At 49.9% G+C, this 20762-nt stretch overlaps 1 protein-coding gene across 1 annotated transcript in view; it reads right to left on the bottom strand.

The window, feature by feature from the left end:
• Positions 1-1528: 1528 nt before the first annotated feature.
• Positions 1529-20762, bottom strand: part of LOC119093350 (uncharacterized) — a 25012-nt gene continuing 5778 nt past the window's right edge. The window contains exons 2-4 of the mRNA XM_037216301.1: positions 5784-5860; positions 1880-1941; positions 1529-1536 (exon numbers count right to left, since the gene is read on the bottom strand). Of these exons, the coding sequence (XP_037072196.1) occupies positions 1529-1536; positions 1880-1941; positions 5784-5860 (147 nt within the window). The remainder of the gene's footprint in view (positions 1537-1879; positions 1942-5783; positions 5861-20762) is intronic.

Raw genomic sequence — 20762 nt, 5'->3', positions numbered from 1 at the left:
CGCGCACATCAACGACTAGGTTACTTGACTTAAATCAGATCCCTACTGACAAATTTGTCATTGTTCCAGTATCTTAGTTACTCGATTTCACATGCTTGAACGAAATGAAATGAAAGCCGAAGTCTTCATGTTCCTATGACCCTAGGGTGGTCTAAAAGGGGATATAGACGCACTGTGACATGGTCCGATTTTTCTATACACTCAGTTAATCATTTAGGTGGCATCATGGTATCAGAAAAATATATGATGCAGTTAATGACGAGGGTCCCTACCATTTCCCCATATCCAGCGGTGGCATTATGTTTCACAGTATTATGGTTAAGCAATCGCCTCCTCTATCAGGTGTGTACGATGATATCTTGATACGACATGGTTTAGTGCGGGGTAGGAAATACAATATCTAGATTTAAACGATTTTGCTCCTAATTTGCTGCCAAGTCATGAATTAATCAGTGAGTGGACCAATAGCTCGAGCTGTCTGACCGTCGTGGCTTGAAGCTCGACAGCGCCGGCAATGCACTGTGAGGGAACCCCATTGTCAAAAGCGAAAATAGCGCTGGGACCCTGCAGTACTAGCGCCGGATTATTGCATGAGTTAGAGCAGGAGCAAGAGTGCGGTAGACAATGGGTCAAGCATTTCATGACTTCCCACCCGTGACTGAGTTCAAAAGGAAACAACTGTGGGCACTTAAAGTCCTCCGGCGAATCCGGTACCATTATTTTCCCTGTTAGGTATCGTGGTCGCGATAGCGAGCGGAATTGGAGATTGAAGAATTCAGTGGAAGCACTGAGGGATACATAATTTACTTGATGTTTTACCTATCATCAGAAACCAACGGTAAACCGTGAGGATAAAATGCATATGCAGAACAATGTTGTACATTTGCTACGAACATCTCACTTGTCACATAGAATTGATCCAGTAGCATGGCAGATATTTCACCCTAACGCCCGAGCACGTGTTAAGTTTAATTATAGGCATTCGCTCATGTCACCAAACCTTAAAACAAAGTGACCGAAATCCAGCGAAAAACAAATGGGGAAGGGGATGTACTGCCATTTTTCCTTCCCCCACAAACTGCGTATTCATGTTTGTGCTTTTGGGCACACATTACTTACATTCGTCAGTTCTCATTTTCCGGAAAGCTTTTAAAGTAAGCTAAACTTTCACATATTGCCAAGCTTTCTGTGTTTTTTTCCCGCCCTTCCTGTGTGCCGCGTCTAAAAAAAACAATGCATCGTTCCAATACGTTTATGCATTTTCCACCTCTGCACCAAAATATGTGCCAGGTGGACGAGTACAACGGTAGCTCGTGTAATGATCGAGCACAAATAATCGAGATGACGTTGAAGATGCGTGGTGCAAACGCATAGCACAGTCACAGTACTTACTGCACGCTTTAGTAATCACAAACACTAGTCGCAATAGCCTGCAGATGAGGGAGCGCCATACGACGAAGCTGGCGCTCTAGACTCTCCAGAATAACTTCCAGCTGGCACTCTTCCAGCACCGTAGCTCATTAACACGCTAGGGCGCTAAAGCCAGAAGACACGTTAGGGGCGCTATAGCCAGAGGAAGCGCTAGGGGCACTATAGCCAGAAGACATCTTAGGCGAGCTGTAGCCAGACGAAACACTAAGAGCATTATACCCAGATGACGCGCTAGGCGCACCATAAACAGATGAGACACTGGAAGCATTATATCCAGCGGACGCGCTAGGCGTTCCATAATCAGACGAAACACTGGAAGCGTTAGGTCCCGGAGACGCACTAGGCACACCATAACCAGACGAAACACTGGGAGCGTTATTTCCAGAGGACGCGCGAAGCGCACCATACCCAGACGAAACACTGTGAGCGTTATTTCCAGAGGACGCGCTAGGCGCACCATACCCAGACGAAACGTTGGGAGCATTGTAGCCCGATGACACACTGGGTGCGCTATAGCGTGAGAACACAATAGGAGTTTTATCGCCAACCCCTAGTCCATGGCTGCCACCACGGAGTCCGGTTGACGCGGCTCCGTGTCAGGATGATGCGGATCTGTGTCCGGATGGCACGGATTTGTGCCCGGACGATACGGATTTGTGTCCCGGACCGTGACCGCCACCATCAGCTAGACAGAGTCCGGCCACCAGAAATGTTGCGAAGACCTGCAACAACACCATTTGTTGAGGCAACAGACATTAAGAATGCGTTGCCAATTACGCTCGCGTTTTTGTCCACCCAGGCACATTGCTTGCTATACAGATTAGCAAGGTTTAACGAATGAACCTGCCACTATGGGCTCATAGCAAACCGTGTAACTGTTTCCGGAAGCAACAAGAAGACTGGTACCGTGGTGCTTTTCAAGACTTAGCTCGATTTAGCTCATCAACAAACGCCAGATACGACATAAGTAACATGTCCAGGAGTCAGAAGCTAACCAAGGTCAGCGTAACCAGGCAGGACATATGAGCCCTTTATTGTGATCAGCTCACCTTGGCAATAATCATGATGCTGGGGCGAGCTCTGGAGAGGTGGTGTGACTCTGTGGGATCGGAAATCTCTAATGCTTCTACTAGCATTAGAGACTTTACTGGCAAACTAATGCTAAACGTCTCAGCCGCGTTGATTACTTTAAGTAACACCACGGATGGAGCAGTCGGGCTGAATGTAACTTAAGGCTTCCTGATGCACCTTTCGTGCACGACTTTACCTTGCGTTCTATACATTACAACGGAATCCTGAGAATATATTCTTAGATTTTTACTCCACGGCGAACCTGACGACCTGTTTGAGAGTTAGTGTTGTACTACGACTGTGATAAGGAACAAGGTTATTATGAGTCCGGTTCGGAAGGCAATGTCCTGAGTACAGTGCTGGGTCCGCGTAACGTTCCAAGTATGCACAAGAATATGCCGATAGGCTGGTGATGTTGGCATCGAATTATCCCCGCTTGAGATGCCTCTGGAATTGTTCCCTACGCACGGCCACACCCCAACAGCTACCAGGAAATTTCAGAAGGTCCGAAAGGGGACATCTGACCGACGGTAAATGCAGCATCGTCCGCTTCTTTCCATAGGGTAAGCAGAACTATTTTGCATATCCAACATCGGCTTTGTGTCACAGAGCTGAACTCTCACCTCCACACCAGCCATCCCTCTGACCCCCACCGCCCCCTTATCCTTGCGGCACTGGAGAAGCTAGACGGTTGCAAAGTTTTTGAGGCAATTGGTTCCGGCTGGGGCTCCAGCCGTGGCTCACATGTCTTAACCCCCGCTCAGGTGGAGCAAATTTCAAGCCCCGAAGGTTTTTCAGAATAATTTCCGAACAGAGCTACTTAGCCATGCAAAACTTGGTTTGGCTATAAGCAATTGAATCACAAGCATTCTGCTTAAAAGAGGCACGCCCCGCACGCTCGCTTACCTTTGGCAGGTCAAAACCAGACGATCCACGGTTGTGAGCGAAGACAGCTTTCAGGGGATCGTTGAATCTGGCGGAAAAGCGGAGTGCCAGACGGAGTCATGCTTGTTTGTAATGGTTTCTTAGACAATTGTACATCTAAATTTGGAATTATAACTAATTCCACTGATCTTAAGTACAGTATAAAGGTCCAATCAAGGTCAAAAGCAAGCCGCTTTCTTACTGGAAAACTTGTTTTTCGTGGTGGTTTTTGACACACTCATTTAAAATTGCTTGATGGCAGGGATGTCAACTGACATCTTATTTTGAATTTACGCAGGTCACGGGAGGCCATTGGCCTAAAAGGAGCCCGATCAACCTTTCACTTTGGGTAACGCGTCGTTTAGAGAAGTTCTTGACCCTGATTTCCAAATAGAAAGTCTAAATAATCTCGAGCATTTTGATCCCCTTGACGTTCTGAAGGCCAATCAAGGTCATTGACCTTATAGAAAGACTAATAATCTATTGCTCGGAAAACATATTTATGCTAAAGGTGGTTGCATGACGATGTCTGAGAGAGCTTCGAACCTGATCCGGACATCGACTTTATTTGATCTTATTTGATCCAAAAGTCACGACCTAGGATTCTGAACATTTGACACAAATGAGCTTACACCGAGGACTACATATTCAATGCAGGCTCTTAGTTTTTGAGATCTCAGAGGGAGAGACATCAAATTGATCTCCCCATTCCTACCCGGACATGTCGCATTCAGCCGGCCACCCCCCGGCCGCGTGTTAAAGGAAGCGTTCCGCGCATCTACCGATGAAACTGGCTGGCTGCAGACGTGCAAGCGTCAGCTGTCACAAACAACACGTCTTTGAGTGTTATCTTGACCTCCTGTTTGACATGAGGATGAACGGATGTTGTCGTGTGGTGTCCCGCTTTTGCTTTGCGACGTGTGATTATTGTATGCACATTGAGGTTGAACCTTGAGGTCATGTGCATCCGAAATGAGGAATTCAGTGCCCCTTCACCATGAATTGTTGGCGCCCTCCTGGTCGAAGGGCATGGTCTCATGCGTCCCTCTGCATCCGCCACTGAGGGAGAAGGGGCACGGGCCATGCCCCCACCCCTGGGCCTCGAAGGGGTCCATGCAATAGGAGGGGCAATGGCAAGCCGGACGGAAGCAGATTTTTAACATAAAAAATAACAACATTGGACGTCTTTGGGCGTTCAAGCCATCTAGAACTATCGCAAGCGAAAGCGAATGACCTATGAGCATGTAATAATATTTTCTGGTTGAGACGATGGTGAAAAGGATGGTCTTAAGGCTCATACGCCGTCCAGAGGCACTGCACTGTTGCCGGGGCCTATGTGCCTCCTTCCCGAGTCAATGCGGTCGCTAAAGAGCCTTCCATGTTGCTCTTGATGTCTGTATTTACTCGGAGGACCCCACGCTGTTCCCGGCGTCCTATATGCTAATCTGACGGAATACTCTTGATCAATCACGAGTCCTCCACGAATTCGTCTCATTTCTGAAAGACTCTACGGTATTGTTGAGGGACCCATTTCTTGATAAAACAAATCACCCATTTCACCAAACTTCAACATAAGGTGGCCAAAATCCGGCCAGCGACAAGTGGAGAATGAAATATACTGCCATTTCTTCTTTCACCCAAAACTTTGTGTTCATGTTTATGCTCCTGCGAACGCACTCCTTTCGTTCGTCAGTTCTCATATTCCAGAAGGTTTCCGTTAAAGTAAGCTAAGCTTTCATAAATCACCAACGATGCTGTGTTTTTCTTCATGCCCTTCTTGTATGCGGCATCTCAAAAACATATCCGTGCTTTTAATACGCTTATGCATTTGCCTCCTCTGCACCAAAATGTGCCAAGTGCATCCGAACACCGGCAGCTCGCAGATAGTCAGCACAAGTAATCGAGATGACGCTAAAGGTGCATGGTGCAAATGCATAGCACAATCACAGTACTTACTGCACGCTTTAGTAATCACAAACACTAGTCGCTATAGCCTGCAGATGAGGGACCGCCATACGACGAAGCTGGCGCCCTGGACTCCCCAGGATAACCTCCAGCTGGCACTCTTCCAGCACCGTAGCTCATTAACATGCTAGGGGCGCCATGGCCAGAAGACACGTTAGGGGCGTTATAGCCAGAGGAAGCGCTACGAGCGCTATAGTCAGAGCCCAGAAGATACCCTAGGCGAGTTGTAGCCAGACGAAACACTGAGAGCATTATATCCAGATGACGCGCTAGGCGCACCACACCCAGATGAAACACCGGGAGCATTATAACCAGAAGACGCGCTAGGCGCGCCATACCCACACGAAACACTGGGGGAATTATATCCAGGTGACGCCCTAGGCGCACCATACCCTGGTGAAACATTGGGAGCATGGTATCCAGGTGACGCGCTAGGCGCATCATACCCAGACGAAACGCTGGGAGCATTCTATCCAGAGGACGCGCTAGGCGCACCATAACCAGACCAAACGCTGAGAGCATTATATCCAGCGGACGTCCTAGGCGCACCATACCCTGGTGAAACATTGGGAGCATGGTATCCAGCGGATGCGCTAGGCGCACCATAACCAGACGAAACACTGGGAGCGTTATATCCAGCGGACGCCCTAGGCGCACCATACCCTGGTGAAACATTGGGAGCATGGTATCCAGGTGACGCACTAGGCGCACCATACTCAGACGAAACACTGGGAGCGTTATTTCCAACGGACGCGGTAGGCGCACCATACCCAGACGAAACGCTGGGAGCATTATATCCAGCGGACGCGCTACGCGCACCATAACCAGACGAAACACTGGGAGCGTTATATCCAGCAGACGCGCTAGGCGCGCCATAACCAGACGAAACACTGGGAGCATTATATCCAGCGGACGCCCTAGGCGCACCATACCCTGGTGAAACATTGGGAGCACGGTATCCAGGTGAAGCACTAGGCGCATCATACCCAGACGAAACGCTGGGAGCATTATATCCAGCGGACGCGCTAGGCGCACCATAACCAGACGAAACACTGGGAGCGTTATATCCAGCAGACGCGCTAGGCGCACCATATCCAGACGAAACACTGGGAGCGTTACATCCAGAGGACGCGCTAGGCGCACCATATCCAGACGAAACACTGGGAGCTTTGTAGCCCGATGATACACTGGGTGCGTTATAGCCTGAGTACACAATAGGAGCGTTGTTGCCAATCCCTAGTCCATGGCTGCCCCCACGGAGTCCGGATGACACGGATCGGTGTCCGGAGAAGGTCGCTCCGTGTCCGGGTGACACGACCTTATGACCGGATGGCACAGTTTGGTGTCCAGACAACACAGATCTGTGTCCAGAGGAGGATGCTCCGTGTCCAGAGAGGGACGCTCCGTGTCCGGATGACACGGATCTGTGTCCGGATGGCACGAATTTGTGCCCGGACGATACGAGTTTGTGTCCCGGATCGTGACCGCCACCATCAGCTAGACAGAGTCCGGCCACTAGAAGCGTCGCGAAGACCTGCAACAACACCATTTGTTGAGGCATTGGACATTAAGAATGCGTTGCCAATTACGCTCGCGTTTTTGTCCACCCAGGCACATTACTTGCTATACAGATTAGCAAGCTTTAACAAATGAACCTGCCACTATGGGCTCATAGCAAACCGTGTAACTGTTTCCGGACGCAACAAGAAGGCTGGACCAGTCTTCTGCCAAATAATTCGGATGCGGGGGGAGGGGGGGGGGGGAATTTGACCCGCCCAAAAAAACACGGCACCATGTGCCGTGGTGTTTTTCCAAATTCAGTTCACCAAAAAACTCGAGATATGACATAAGTAACAAGCCCAGGAGTCAAAAGCTAACCAAGTTCAGCGAAACCACTCATTACACATAAGCCCTTTATGGTGATAAGCTCACTTTGGCAGTTATCATGCTGCTGGAGCGAGCTCTGCTGAGATAGTGCGTCTCTGTGGGACCTGAGGTCTCTTTTATACCGGTATTCCAGTATACTGGGTCGGAATTACCTTGGGGTGTGGTTCAGCTTATTGGCGGCTCGTGACGTGGCGGACCGTTTGTGAAAGGGGTCAACTCTGGCCAGTCGTTCTGTACCGGACCAGCAAACTAATGTTAGCACGCGCTCAGGTGGCCGGCTAGATACCCTTCGCTCGGGTGGGGGTGGGGTGGGGGGGGGTAATTTGACCACCCTGAGATCTCGAGAACTGAGAAAGCTACAGAGACCAGATTTACAGGGTGTGTTGACCTGTACGTGAACTTACTTGGGTCAAAGTTTTCAGGTTTCTAGGTCAAGACCTTCAGGTAAAATAAGGTCAAACAAATATCAAATTCCAGGTTGGTCTTTGAGGTACCCCAGAACCTAGAAGACTGTTTCTAAGCAAAAGGTCGCAAGCTCATTTGAGGTCAGTGACCTTGTTTGACCTTTTGGAGGTCATGGTGACCAAAATAATACAATACTGCTCTGAGTTTTGCATTTGAAGAAGCGACAAAGATTACAGTAGGCAGTATGTTTCTAGAAACAAAGTGTCGACCTGGATCATCTTAGGTCAACGACCTTTTCTCATTTCTAAGAAGTCAGTGGGAGATGTATGATGCGGTTCCCGCTATCGATAATTGCAAAATGAGAACCAAAAAGTATCCCATACAGTTTGCCCTAAAGTAATAAAACAGGTTAGTTTTGACCTTGGTGTGACCTTAATACCTGACCTTAGGTCAACTTAATTTGCCGATTCAATATTTATGTTGCTTAGGAAAGCAGCTCAGAGATGTATGGCTTCGTCAACCACTCCGTTGCTGCATCAGATTGAACGATTCCCTACAAATTACCTCCGCTGAACCCAAGGGCTGATTTTTGACCTGCCATAGGTCAGTGACATTACTAGGTACATCTAAATTTTTACATCAAACGATCCGCTACTCAACTGTCTACAGCTATGCAAAATTTGGCGTGGCTTCGCCCCGCCGTTCCGAAACCATTCTGGAAAAACCTTCGGAGGGTCAAGTTGCCGTCTGCACCCGAGCGCGTGATAAGCGTTTCATCCGCATCCATTACTCTAAGTAACACCAAGGGTTAAGTATTCCGGTTGAATATAATTTAAGGCTTCCTGATGCACGTTTTCGTGCACGGCTGTAAGCTTGGTGTTGCGTTCTATGACTTACATTAGAATCCTATTAAATACTTCTTCACAAAGAACTTCATGAACTGTTTAAGTGAGATCGAGTTGTACTACGGCTGCGATAACAAAAAAAAGGTTATTGTTGTATCGTATCCTCGTGTAGCATCGCAGTTGTAGTTCATGGGCGCACCGCGAGTGGCGCCACTGTCGGGCGTTGCGAGACAGTCGGCCCGGAGCCACCGTGCCGCGCATTGGTTGTTCCTACTTTGTAAACTGAACTCACGTTAACGTTAATACACAGTTTGGAGACACAACAGTTATTGTGAGTTCAGCTCCGAATGCAGTGTTCTGATTGCAATACTATGTCCCCGCAACTTTCCACGTATGCACAGGAATATGCCGATAAGTTGTTAATCTTGGCATTAAATAGGATCAATTGACATGCCGCTGGAATTATTTCCTATGCACGGCCGCAACGCAAGAGCCACCAGGACATTTCAGAAAAACCCAAAAGAGGACATCTGACCGGCGGAAAATGCAGCATTATTTTCTTTCGGTGGCGCAAGCGGAAACTAAGCATACCCAACATAAGCCTTGTGTCACATAGCTGAACTCTGACCTCCACACCAGCCAACCCTCTTGCCAATGCCAATTATCCTTGCGGCACTGGAGAAGCTAGACGGTTGCAAAGTTTCTGAAGCAATTGGTTCCGACTGCGGCTCCAGCCGTGGCTCGCATGTCTTAACCCGCGCCCGGGTAGCCGGCTAGATACCCTTCGCTCGGCTGGAGTGTCAATTTGACCCTCCCTGAGACCTCTGGATTTAAGAAAGCTGGAGACACCAAATTTACAGCGTGTGTTGACCTGTACGTGAATTCACTCATGTCAAATTTGAGCTTCCTAGGACATGACGTTTAGGTCAAATAAGGTCAATCAAGGTCAAACTCCAGGTTGGCCCCCAAAGTGCGCCCAAAACCTAGGCAACTGTTTCTAAGCAAAATGTCACAAACACATTTTAGGTCGGTGACCTTGTTTGACTATTTCAAGGTCATGATGACCAAAATCATGCAAGACTGCTCTGAGTTTTGCATTTGAATGAGCGACAAAGATTACGCTAGGCAGTATGTTCCTGAAACAAAATGTTGACCCGGGTCATATTAGGTCAATGACCTGTTCTGGCCTCTAAAAAGTCGATGGAATATGTATAATGCGGTTCCTGCTCTGAACAAATTCGAAATGAGCACCAGAAGCTATCCCATACAGCAAGCCCTAGAGTAATAGATCAGATTGGTTTTGACCTTGGTCTGGCCTTCATGCTTGACCTTAGGTCAACATAATTTGCTCATCCATTATTTGTGGTGCCTAAGAAAGCATCTCAGAGATGTATGGCTTCGTCAAGCACTACGTTGTTGTAATAGATTAAACGATTCTCTAGAACTTGCCTTAGCTTAAACCATGGTCTGACTTTGACCTGCCTTAGGTCGGCGACCTTACAAGGCACATCTAAATTGTTCTATGTCCCACGATCCGCTATTCAGTTGTTTACAGCTATGCAAAAGTTGACGCGGTTACGCCGCGCCGTTCGGAAACCATTCTGATGATGATGATTGGGGTTTTAGGGCACGTCGACTTCTAGGGTCATTTTGCGCCCATAACAGCTAAGTGTTTACCGTGGTGTGTAAATGGCTGTGAATCCTACGTTTCTCAAAAATGAAAACAGCTGTCCGGTGCCAAGCATGCGAGAATCATCACCAATAAGGTCTGAAAATGTAAGACCTGACGCATCTCGTCCGAAGTAAAGTGCCCGCTCTTCTCTCAACTGTGGGCAAGAGTGAATAACGTGCCGAGCCGTAAGTGGCGCATCGCAGCGAGGACATTTAGGGCGTTCTTCACTGCACAAAAGGTAGCTGTGTGTTGCGTGCGTGTGGCCAATTCGTAATCTGCTGAGAGTTAATTCTTCGCGTCTCAACTTACGTGAGATTGAAGACCACGGACCCAGTTGTGGCTTGATCATCTTTAACTTATTGTTTACAATGACGTCCGAGCAGCGTTGTCATTTCCCCTTCACAAAGGTCACGATTGCAGGGTAAAAGTCCCTTGCCGGCAAGGATAAAGAACGGGTGCAAGGTGCACGCGCTGCCCGTTTTGCGGCCGCGTCAGCACGCTCGTTACCTGCGATACCCACATGACTCGGTATCCAACATAAGACGACAGTTTTACCAGCAAGATCCAGCGCTCTCAGGCGAACTAAAATATCCTGTATAATGGGACAAGGTGGGTTAAAGGTTGTCAGAGCCAACAGGCTGCTCAAAGAATCGGATAAGATCACGTGTGAGTTGCTCTCACCAACTTCAATGAAGCATAGGGCTTTACTGATTGCAACGAGCTCGGACGTGTAAACTGAGGCGTGTTTCGGTAAAGAAAAGGACCGGGTGGCTTGGTCATTCACAAATGCAGCACCAACGCCAACCTCCGTTTTGGACCCATCAGTATATGTGGCTTGACAACCTATGTACGACCCGATGTGCTCCAGAGCCTTCGATCTCAGGTCGCATGGGATCGCTCCCTGTTTGCTAGTGCATGCAAGGGATATATCCACTTTTGGTGAGATTAGCTCCCATGGAGGCACTAATACGGGACGCGACCTTAGCACACCTCGCAAACTTATGTCGCCTTCCCGGAACAGCTTCTTCATATGGACACCAAATGGAATAGCGGACGGCCTTCCGCTACTTTGGAACTTGCTTTCCACATCACGTGAAAAGATTGCTCGGTGAGTCGGATGGTTGGGATTGAGCCAGCTTGCAAAAGTACCGCATGCCAAGCATTTCCCTTCTCAGTGCCAACGCTGGTTCATTAACTTCCAAGGTAAGGCTAGCAACTGGCGACGTCCTGAATGCCCCCGTCACAATGCGTAATGCGGTATGGTGCACGGTGTCTAATAAACGTTTGGAGGAACTTGGCGCGCGGTCATAAATAAAACAGCCATAGTCAAGTTTCGAACGTATAAGTGAGCGGTATAGCAGTAACAGTGTTCTTCTGTCCGCTCCATAAGATGTTCGAGACACATACCTCAATATGTTCAATGCTTTAAAGCAGTTGTCACGTAGGGTTTTCAAATGTGACCCACACGATAAACGGTTATCAAACTGCAGACCCAAGAAGCGGGTACTGGATTCGTTCGGGATGGTCTGGCCGTATAGCCTTAAAGCCATAGCGGGGCATTGACGACGTCGTCTGCAAAAGTGCATAGCGACCGTTTTTGAGGTCGAGAAACGTAGTCCGTTTATAACACTCCATCTTTCCAGGCTGATCACAGCCAACTGCAAGCGACGCTCCAAAGAGGCAAAGCTTGACGAGGCATACCAGATGGCGACGTCGTCCACGAAGAGAGAGCGGCTGGCCGACTTTGGAAGGGAGTCACCAATATCGTTAATCATCACCGCGAACAACGCGACGCTCAAAACGCTGTCCTGGGGCACGCCATTATCTTGTTGGTACCTATCCGAGAAGTATGAGCCAATACGAACTCTGGAAGAACGATCGGTCATAAAGTTCGCTAAGAACGTGCCATGGCTCCTCGAATGCCATAATGAAAGAGCTTTTTCAGGATGCCGTAACGCCACGTCGTATCATAGGCTTTTTCAACATAAAAAACACAGCGCCAACATGTCGTTTTTCCCTAAAACTGGTGCGGATGTTTGTGTCGAGAGCTATAAGATGGTCAATGGTACTGCGATTTTTCCTGAATCCACATTGAGCAGCCGTAAAAACGTTGTACCGCTCCAAAAACCACGACAAACGCACATTTACCATACGTTCCATCAACCTACAAATGCATGATGTCAGTGAGATAGGGCGATAGTCAGCAGGGTCAACCCCACTCTTACCAGGTTTGAGCACAGGGACAATATGTGGCTCACGCCACGACTCCGGAAAACCTCCATTCTCCCAGAGATTGTTGTACGTTGCTAAGAGGGCCTCAACTACTAAAGTGGGGAGTTGCTTAAGCACAGCGTTGTGAACTAGATCCGGACCCTCTGCCACATTGCGCAGCGATCGGATCGCGGAAATTAGTTCGGCCATTGTAAAAGGTCGGTTATACGACATCTGCTCTGTCGTGCTGAAGTCGACGCGGGGTGCCTCGCAGCGGATCCGGTGACGCATAAACTGTGGGACGGCATCGCCGTTACCACACCATTCGGAGAAAGCGCGGGCGATTTCATTTGCTACGTCAACTGGGTGTATAATGTCACGTCCATTGATACGGAGCACAGGGTGTGCTACAGACGAGTGCTGCCCCGCAATGCGTTTAATCCGCGACCATATATTGGATACAGGTGTTTGGCAGTTTAGATGGCCAACATACGATCGCCACGATGCCCGCTTAGCCTCTAGGATGGTACGTCTAGCAGCCGCTCGTGCTCGTCGAAATGCAATAAGATTCTCAGTAGTGCTCCGACGGTCAAATTTTCTAAGGGTCCTCTTACGCGCACAGGTGGCGTCCCGGCACCGCTGCGTCCACCATGGGACAGGAGGACGACGAGGGCAGCCCGACGTTCGCGGTAAGCACCCTTCTGCAAACCGCAAAATCAACGAGGTCAAATCCTCTACTGACGGGGGTTCACTGGCTGGTTGCATAGTAATGGAATGCTCGATCCTCGCTCGCAACTCGATCCAGTCGGCTTTTCTAAAATTCCAGAGCTGTGATCGAGAACCAAGGAAAACGTCAGCCCGGTACTTGATCCAGATGGGAAAGTGGTCACTTCCCAATGGATCATCTGACACCGACCAGTCAAAATGGTTGATCAGTTGTGGGCTCAAAAGACTTAAGTCGATTGCCGATGCCTGCCCCGATGGGAATGTAAAATGGGTACGCGTGGCCGTGTTTAAGAGGCGCAGCGATTCTTCATGTATCAGGGCTTCGCAGCGTTTCCCGCGAGTGTTGGTCTGGACACAACCCCACGCTGAGTGGTGAGCGTCAAAATCACCTAAGATGAGGACAGGAGGCGAAAGCTGAGCTACCAGCTGTCTCAGGTGAGCGGACGGAAACCCGGTCCCCGGAGACAAGTATACTGAGCATATGGTGATCGTATGACAGTTAAATAACACTTTGACAGCGACAGCTTGAATCTCAGTGTTTAAAGTCAGTCTTTGTGCACACACGCTGTGGTGCACAGCCAGGAGAACGCCACCATGCGCCACAGGGTCAAGTGGTAAGTCTCGCCGCCAAACGGCATAACCCGAAAGACCAAAAACGCTTTCAGGTGCTGGTTTTGTCTCCTGGAGACCTATCACCGCCGGCCGCCGCTCGTTAACGCATAGTTGGAGCTCCTGGTAGCTTGTGCGGACGCCCCTGCAGTTCCACTGTAAAATATTCGTCATGGAGCTAAAAGGTTAGGACGGCTCTTAGCTTCCTATCACTCCGCAGTATCGACACCTACCGGAGGGGGGGGGGGAATGTGTTTGGGTTGTAAGTGTAAAACAGACCTACTTTTAAAAGTACTCGGCTGCGCCGGCCACAGCAGACCCAGACGGTCCAGCTACGGGGTGCAAGGACCCACCAGGGTCTGGTCCCACCGACGCTGGCCGGGTTCTGGTCCGAATACGTGGGCTACCGTCTGTGGGCGATATGGGCCAGAGAGGGCCACGCTTTTCCAGACGCCCCACTCTAGACGGGGACGGCGCCGGCGAAGACGTGACCCTCGATGGCGGCGCAGGAGGAGGGCCTATCGGTGGCTTCCGAACCTCGGATGATCCACCAGGGGCCTCTACGCGTCGCCTGAGTGGTGGACCGGCTTCCCCCGCGGGAGCACGTCCCTGATCCGCCCCCGGCAGCCGGTTAATCGTCTTCGTCCTCTCTTGCTCAACTAGACGCGCTCGCTTGGCTTCGCGGGCGCGCCTGTCAGCTTCTTGACGCTCCATTGTCTCTGCTATACGTTCACATGCACTGGTGAGGGGTGTCTGTGATGAGGAGACCGGTGGTTTCTCAGACAAAGGAATACCGGACGGCGCGCGAGGGCTGCAACCACGCCGAACTGTCGTCTAGCCGTCATTTGTTGGCGATCCAACTGGTGCCGAGGAGGCCGGCAGCACGGCGGCCACCGACGGCTCGGTTGGTAGGGGAGGGCGCTTGGGGTGCCGGCTGCGATTCCAGGGCGCGTGCTGAGGGTACGACTGATATGCCAAATGACGTCAAAAGTTCCAGAAACTGAACAGCCGTCACTTCCTCGATCGCATTAGTGTGCGGCAACGAAGCTTTCACTTTCGAGGCGTACGATATTTTTGGGTAGGTTTCGTTATAAAGTTCTCGAGCCTCACGGAAGGATACGTTTTTAGAAGTTTTGATTGTTATGATTTCCTTCTCCTTGGCGTAGGCTGGACATGCACGGTCGTACGACATGTGCGGAACCTGGTCCTTGCCGCAGTTGACACAGTGGGGTTTGTCAGAAGTACATTCTTCGCTCATGTACTCGAGGGAAGCACATTTTCCACACGCTGCGCGGCTCCGACAGTTGGGTTTCGTGTGACCAAATCGCTGGCACTGATAGCACCGCATAGGGTTAGGCAAAAACTGTCGTACTTTCACGCGGACGTGTCCCACACGTATCTCGGACGGTAAGTCAGGGCGACTGAACGTGAGTACGAGGTTGTTGGTGGGCACCAACTCTCCTCCCCTTCTGACGAGGATCCGTCGAGCGGCGGTCACTCCAAGCTCCGAGAGCTCCTCCACGATCTCTTCCTCGTCAACGTGACGTAGATCAAAACAGTTCACTACGCCCCTGGACGAATTTTTCGTGTTATGTGGTGTCGCTGACATTGACACTGTTTTTTTTGGCGTTTGCCAGCCCCATCCCAAACACTGTACGAAAATTCAGTTGCTGCCATAGCCCGACTCGCCTCCCAGTCACTAGCAAATTCAACTTCTATTTTTCTATCCCGGAGCTTGTCACATCTTATAATTTTTCCACATTTGTCGCAGCCATTTCTTCTCTGAAACGGTGACAGGGACGCCAACCTAATCTCGTCACTTCCGAAGACGAGGATCCGTGGTCCGGGGATAGCAGATTCGCCTCTGCACCCTGGAGTTGTCGGGGTCCGCCCCCCTTTCGGAGGACGGGTGTTTTTAAAGGTAGAGGATGCCATGCAAAAAGGGGTTTGCATTTCGGCACCGGGGCTCCCCACCCACCACGGAGCCCAACTGGGGGACGGCCCAACACTCCCTAGGGAGGTGGTCACCGCCAGGGCTACCCCGGTGCTATACGGAGCGAACGACGCCTCCCACACGGCCAGGTGTAACCGGGGAGACCCCTCCCCGTCCTGACCGTGGCTCAGCGCCGCCGCCCCTTGACCCCTTAAGCCGCTGCGCGCGGCCAGGCGCCCCAAGCGGAAACTCGCAAAGAGCACCCAACCGCAACGCGAGCGACAAGCCCCTAGACCCGTGTAGGGCCCCACGGGCCCCCACGCCCCCGGATATCCTGGCCAAAGTGGAGTGTTGGGACGCGCCGTGACTGACCCGCACGACGCGCCCCTCAGCCATCAAGATCCGATCAACCCGGGTACGTGGGCGATGGGGCACGGCGACCCCGATAAAACGAGGATGAGGAGTGGTGATAAGGCCGGATGCGGGAGTGCGGGTAATATAGAGGGAGCAAGCGGGACAAGGAGCAGGAGCTCAGGTACCGGCAGGGTCGCTACGCCCTGAGAGGAACAGCTTGCGCTGTCCACCCGTTACCGGAGCTGGGACCCGAGGGGGCGCTAGTCCCGTACACCGGCAGAAGCCGGTGCCCCTGCAGGGCGGAAACCATTCTGGAAAAACCTTGGGGAGGGGGGGGGGGGTCAATTCGACCCTCCCACCCGAGTGCGTGTTATCACGCGCTTGGGTGGGGCCACTTTGACTCCCGACAGTTTTCCAGAATAATTTCCAAACGGAGCGGCTTAACCATGGCAAATTTGGTTTGGCTGTAAGCAACTGAATAACCAACATTCCGGTTAAAGAACGTATGCCTCGCAAGGCTGCTGACCTTTGGCAGGTCAGAACCTGGCCATCCATAACTGTCAGCAAAGACAGTTTTCAGGGGATCGTTGAATTTGACGCAAAAGCGGAGCGTTAGACGTATTTATGCTGATTTGTAACTGTTTCTCAGACAGCTATACATTTAAATTGAGGATTATGGCCAATTCCATTGAACTTAAGTACGGCGTGAAAGTCAAATCAACATCAAAACCAAGCCGCTTGTTTGCCGGAAAACCTTCTACGTGCCAGTTTTCTGACACACTCATTTAAAATTTCTTGACCGCGGGGATGTCAACAGACATCTTATTCTAAACTTACGAAAGTCATGGAAGGTAATCGGCCTAAAATGATCCCGATCAACCTTCTACTTTGAGTAACTTGCCGCCTAGAGAGGTTCTTGATCCTGATTTCAACCTTGAAAATATAAATGATCTCGAAAGCTTTGAACTCCTCGACGGTATGAGGGTCAAGCAAGGTTATTGACCTGATCGAAAGAACAGTGATCTATTGCTCGCAGGATGTGTCTATGTTAAGTGTGGTTGCATGACGATGTCTAGGGGACAAGGGTGGACTTCCAGCCCGATCTGGACCTCGACTTTGTTTGATCTTATTTGATCCAAAGGCCACGACCTAGTAAACATTTGACGCAAAATAAGTTTACATAGGGAACTTCATGTTCGGTGTAGTCTCCTAGTTCTTTGGATCTCAGGGAGAGAGTTATGAAATTGACGTCCCCAACCCTACCCGGGCTCGTCGCACTCAACCGGCCACACGGCCGCGTGTTAAAGGAAATATTTTGCGCATCTAGCGATGGAACTAGCTAGTTGCAGACGTGCAGGTGTCAGCTGTCAAAAACAACGCGGCCTTGAATGTCATCTTGACGTCCTGTTTGTCATGGGGATGAACGAAGATTGTCGTGTGGTAGTCCACCTTTTTTGCTTCGTCCGTTTACCTTTGTGACTAAGATATTTTTACGCGCCGCCGGCGTCGTGTATGTATCTGTTATTGAATATGTGACACTCAGTATGCTCGTGCGTCGCGTTCTGAACACAATTTGAGTGCTATGTTTTTTTTCTCCCTCACTAGAGTCAAAACTAAAACTCTGTACTTGTAATCAGCCATCAGATGACCACATTAGTTAGCCGGCTAACCTTTTATTTTTGCTTGTGGCTGTTCTTGGTCGTCTGGAGGCCCAAAGAGGTTCAGTTTTATAGTGTTTTGTGTTAGAAAACAGCGGTTGTTCAGCAGGTCATGGGCTCCTTGGGAGCTTGTGGGACTCTTGAAGCATAAGGGAGCATGGTTCCCGTCTTGATCCACTACTGGCCCGAGCAGCTTGATAGATGTATAGGCGGCCGCCACGTCGAAGACACCGAGGTTTCAGGTGCACTATACTTGATGACCGCCCATCACCAACACCGCGCCTCAACTCCTCGTGGACGCTGACAGGGAAACAACGAAACCTCGGAAATGGACAGACTAGACCTAGAACTAAACAGAGCGGAAACAGACAGAACAGAGACTACAATTAGCGATACAAAATGAATACCAAAATAGCATGGATTGACTAACACTAAACTAGACCTCAATATAATCGCAAACTAAGTGACTCAACAAACGAGAAGCGAGCACTAAATAAAACTAGAAAGGCAAACGGTACACCGACTACAGATGTGGCCCCGGCAAAAACATAGGACCATCCATTCCAATAAGGAATATCACGGAGGCAAGATAAATGGCCATGGAATGATCGAGCGTGCCCGAGCAGGTTGACAGATGGGGGCCCCCGACAAGAGCGTAGGGCCCTCCAATTTAACAATAAACACCCACGACCAGGGGTGTAAATTTTGTGTTTATTATTGGAGGGCCGAATCGAAGGCCCGACAACCTACCCCCTCCCCCTCCCCTCCTTTCTCTCACCTGACTTAGCCCACTATTTTGACCAAGCGCAACATATATTTTTAATCCTTGTACAGTTTAAAAGTCTTTAATTTAAGCAGCATGGCAGTTATGCAGGGTTGGATCCAGAGAGCAAGCGCTGGACGCGGCACGTGTATCTCTCTTGATCGGCATGTGAAGGGGCCCCTTCAGAGGCCACCTTAGGGTGTCGATGGCGCTCCTCTATGGCGGTCATGGGAGGCGGCACGCAGTTTGGTTGTGGTGGACGGGGACGGGGTTAGCCATGAAGGACTTACGTCATGCCCATATTCCAGAGCTTTTCACTTAAACTTCCCAGACCATTGTGTGTCTCATGGCGTATGTGAAGTATGTCTGTGAAGTTTATTGCATCGTTTATCCGCTCAGTTGTTACAATTTGTATCTGGTGCTGAGAGCAACCATGAATTTTTGTTATGAGAGTGGTACCAAACGCCACTGTGCAGAAAGATCAAAGAAGACAGTCTTTGTGTGATGATCATCGTCTAATCACGTTTGTGTAATATTCCAGCCAAAAATATTGGGGCGGGGGCAAGCCAACATTTTTGAGGGGATGGGACCCGGCTCAACACTTGCGGGGGGGGGGGCAGGGCCCTCTCAAAATAATACAAATCGACACCCGTGCCCACGACACAATGTGGAGGGCTCCAAACGATACAGTGCACCCGAGAAGGTTGACAGATAGAGCCTACATCAAGAGCGTTGGGCCCTCCATTCAAATGGCAAGTACCTTAGACCCAATGCAGATGGCCCCTTAACGGTTGAGTGTGCCCAAGCAGGCAATCAGACGGGGCCCAATAAGAACGTATGGCGCTCCATTCAAAACAAAAAGTAACCAACAACCGGTTTGTAGGGAAAGATCGAGTGTACCCGAGTAGGCTATCAAATGGCCCCCGACAGGAGCCTAGTGCGCTGCACCCAAATGCCAAAATCCAATTTGCAGGGTCCCCGAACAATTCACCGTACCCCGAGAGGGTTAACGGATGGGGCCCGATAAGCATGTGGGGCTCTGCATTCAGATAGGTTGTACCCAAGACACAATGCGGAGGGCCGCCAAACGATCGAATGTGCCCGAACGGGTTAAAACCGATGGGCCCCCGACAAGAGCACAGGGCCTCCCTCCTTTCAAATAGCCCCGTACCCCCCGCCCCCCCCCCCTCTCCCTCTAGATCCGCTCCTAGGCAGGGGGCTCAGGTCACCACAAAGTACTTACTACTGACGTCCATGCTGTAGAACCAGATTTTTTTCGTTCTTTGATGGGAGCCTCCCAATAGAAAATACAAAAACCGACGCGTTTATCACACTTACCGAGCTTGGCCCCCTTGGCTACGCCTCTGGATGAACCCCCGGGTGCATGTAGCTTCGCCCACCATTATTCAGTCTCATTCATCCGATGGCTCTGAAGTGCTCATTACTGGCCGCAACGGCCCTTACCCAAACACAGCGAAACCAAAAGCTATCAAGTTCCTACGCCCATATGTGGAAGGTACTTAATATGGGAGACTGGGCGCATTGCCATAGTTACAGTACGAACGGAGCGACCATCAAGATCAGTACCAAACTAAACCCCAATTCCTACTATATCATGGCGCGGATATTGATGCATTAATTGAAAATTTAGAAAACAGTAGAATTAAAAATGTGTTTTGAAAACCGTTCAATTAACCTGTACACCGAACTGAAGATTCTGCTCATTCAGTAGTGTAAGCGCTATTGAGCAAACGCATATCATAACTTGGTAGAAACCCATTCAAATATTATACTGTGGCGTCTAGACAAAATAGACGCACGGGCGGTGCATGCTTGGCGAGAGCTGCGAAGGCGGGTGCGGGTGGTTGAGAAAGGTCAGTAGGTGGGTCATACCTGACCAACGGGTGATGCGTTTGAAGTATGTAAAGTATGGAAAGACAATGTTGGCAGTTTGTGCTCTTTTATGGCTATATGTTCAAGTCATTTTTATTCGTGCGGTTTGTCGCGTACAGTGCGAACATATTTCCTGGCAACTGGTCCGACGGGCTGTTTTGCTTATTTTTGCATGTAGTTTATGCTATACGTGCAATTGTTGGTCAAGTTTTCACATATGAGCCAAAGTTTGGAGAACATTTTAATGCAATCCAGGTCATACACCATTGTGGAGACAAGCAAAGTCATCAGGTCTCAAATTTGCAGCCTCATGGGACAACTTGCCAAACTGACAGACATTGAATGAGCAACAATAAATGAGATCTAGATTGGCCACAAATATTTGTTTTATGTTGAGCTTCCATTTTGCTTCAAA

Source organism: Pollicipes pollicipes, unplaced genomic scaffold (genome assembly GCF_011947565.3).
Source record: "Pollicipes pollicipes isolate AB1234 unplaced genomic scaffold, Ppol_2.1 Scaffold_4002;HRSCAF=4701_pilon_pilon_pilon, whole genome shotgun sequence".
NCBI classification, from domain to species: Eukaryota; Metazoa; Arthropoda; class Thecostraca; order Pollicipedomorpha; family Pollicipedidae; genus Pollicipes; species Pollicipes pollicipes.
The sequence above is the reverse complement of the archived record's forward strand: the minus strand, read 5'-3'. Positions and strand labels throughout refer to the sequence as shown.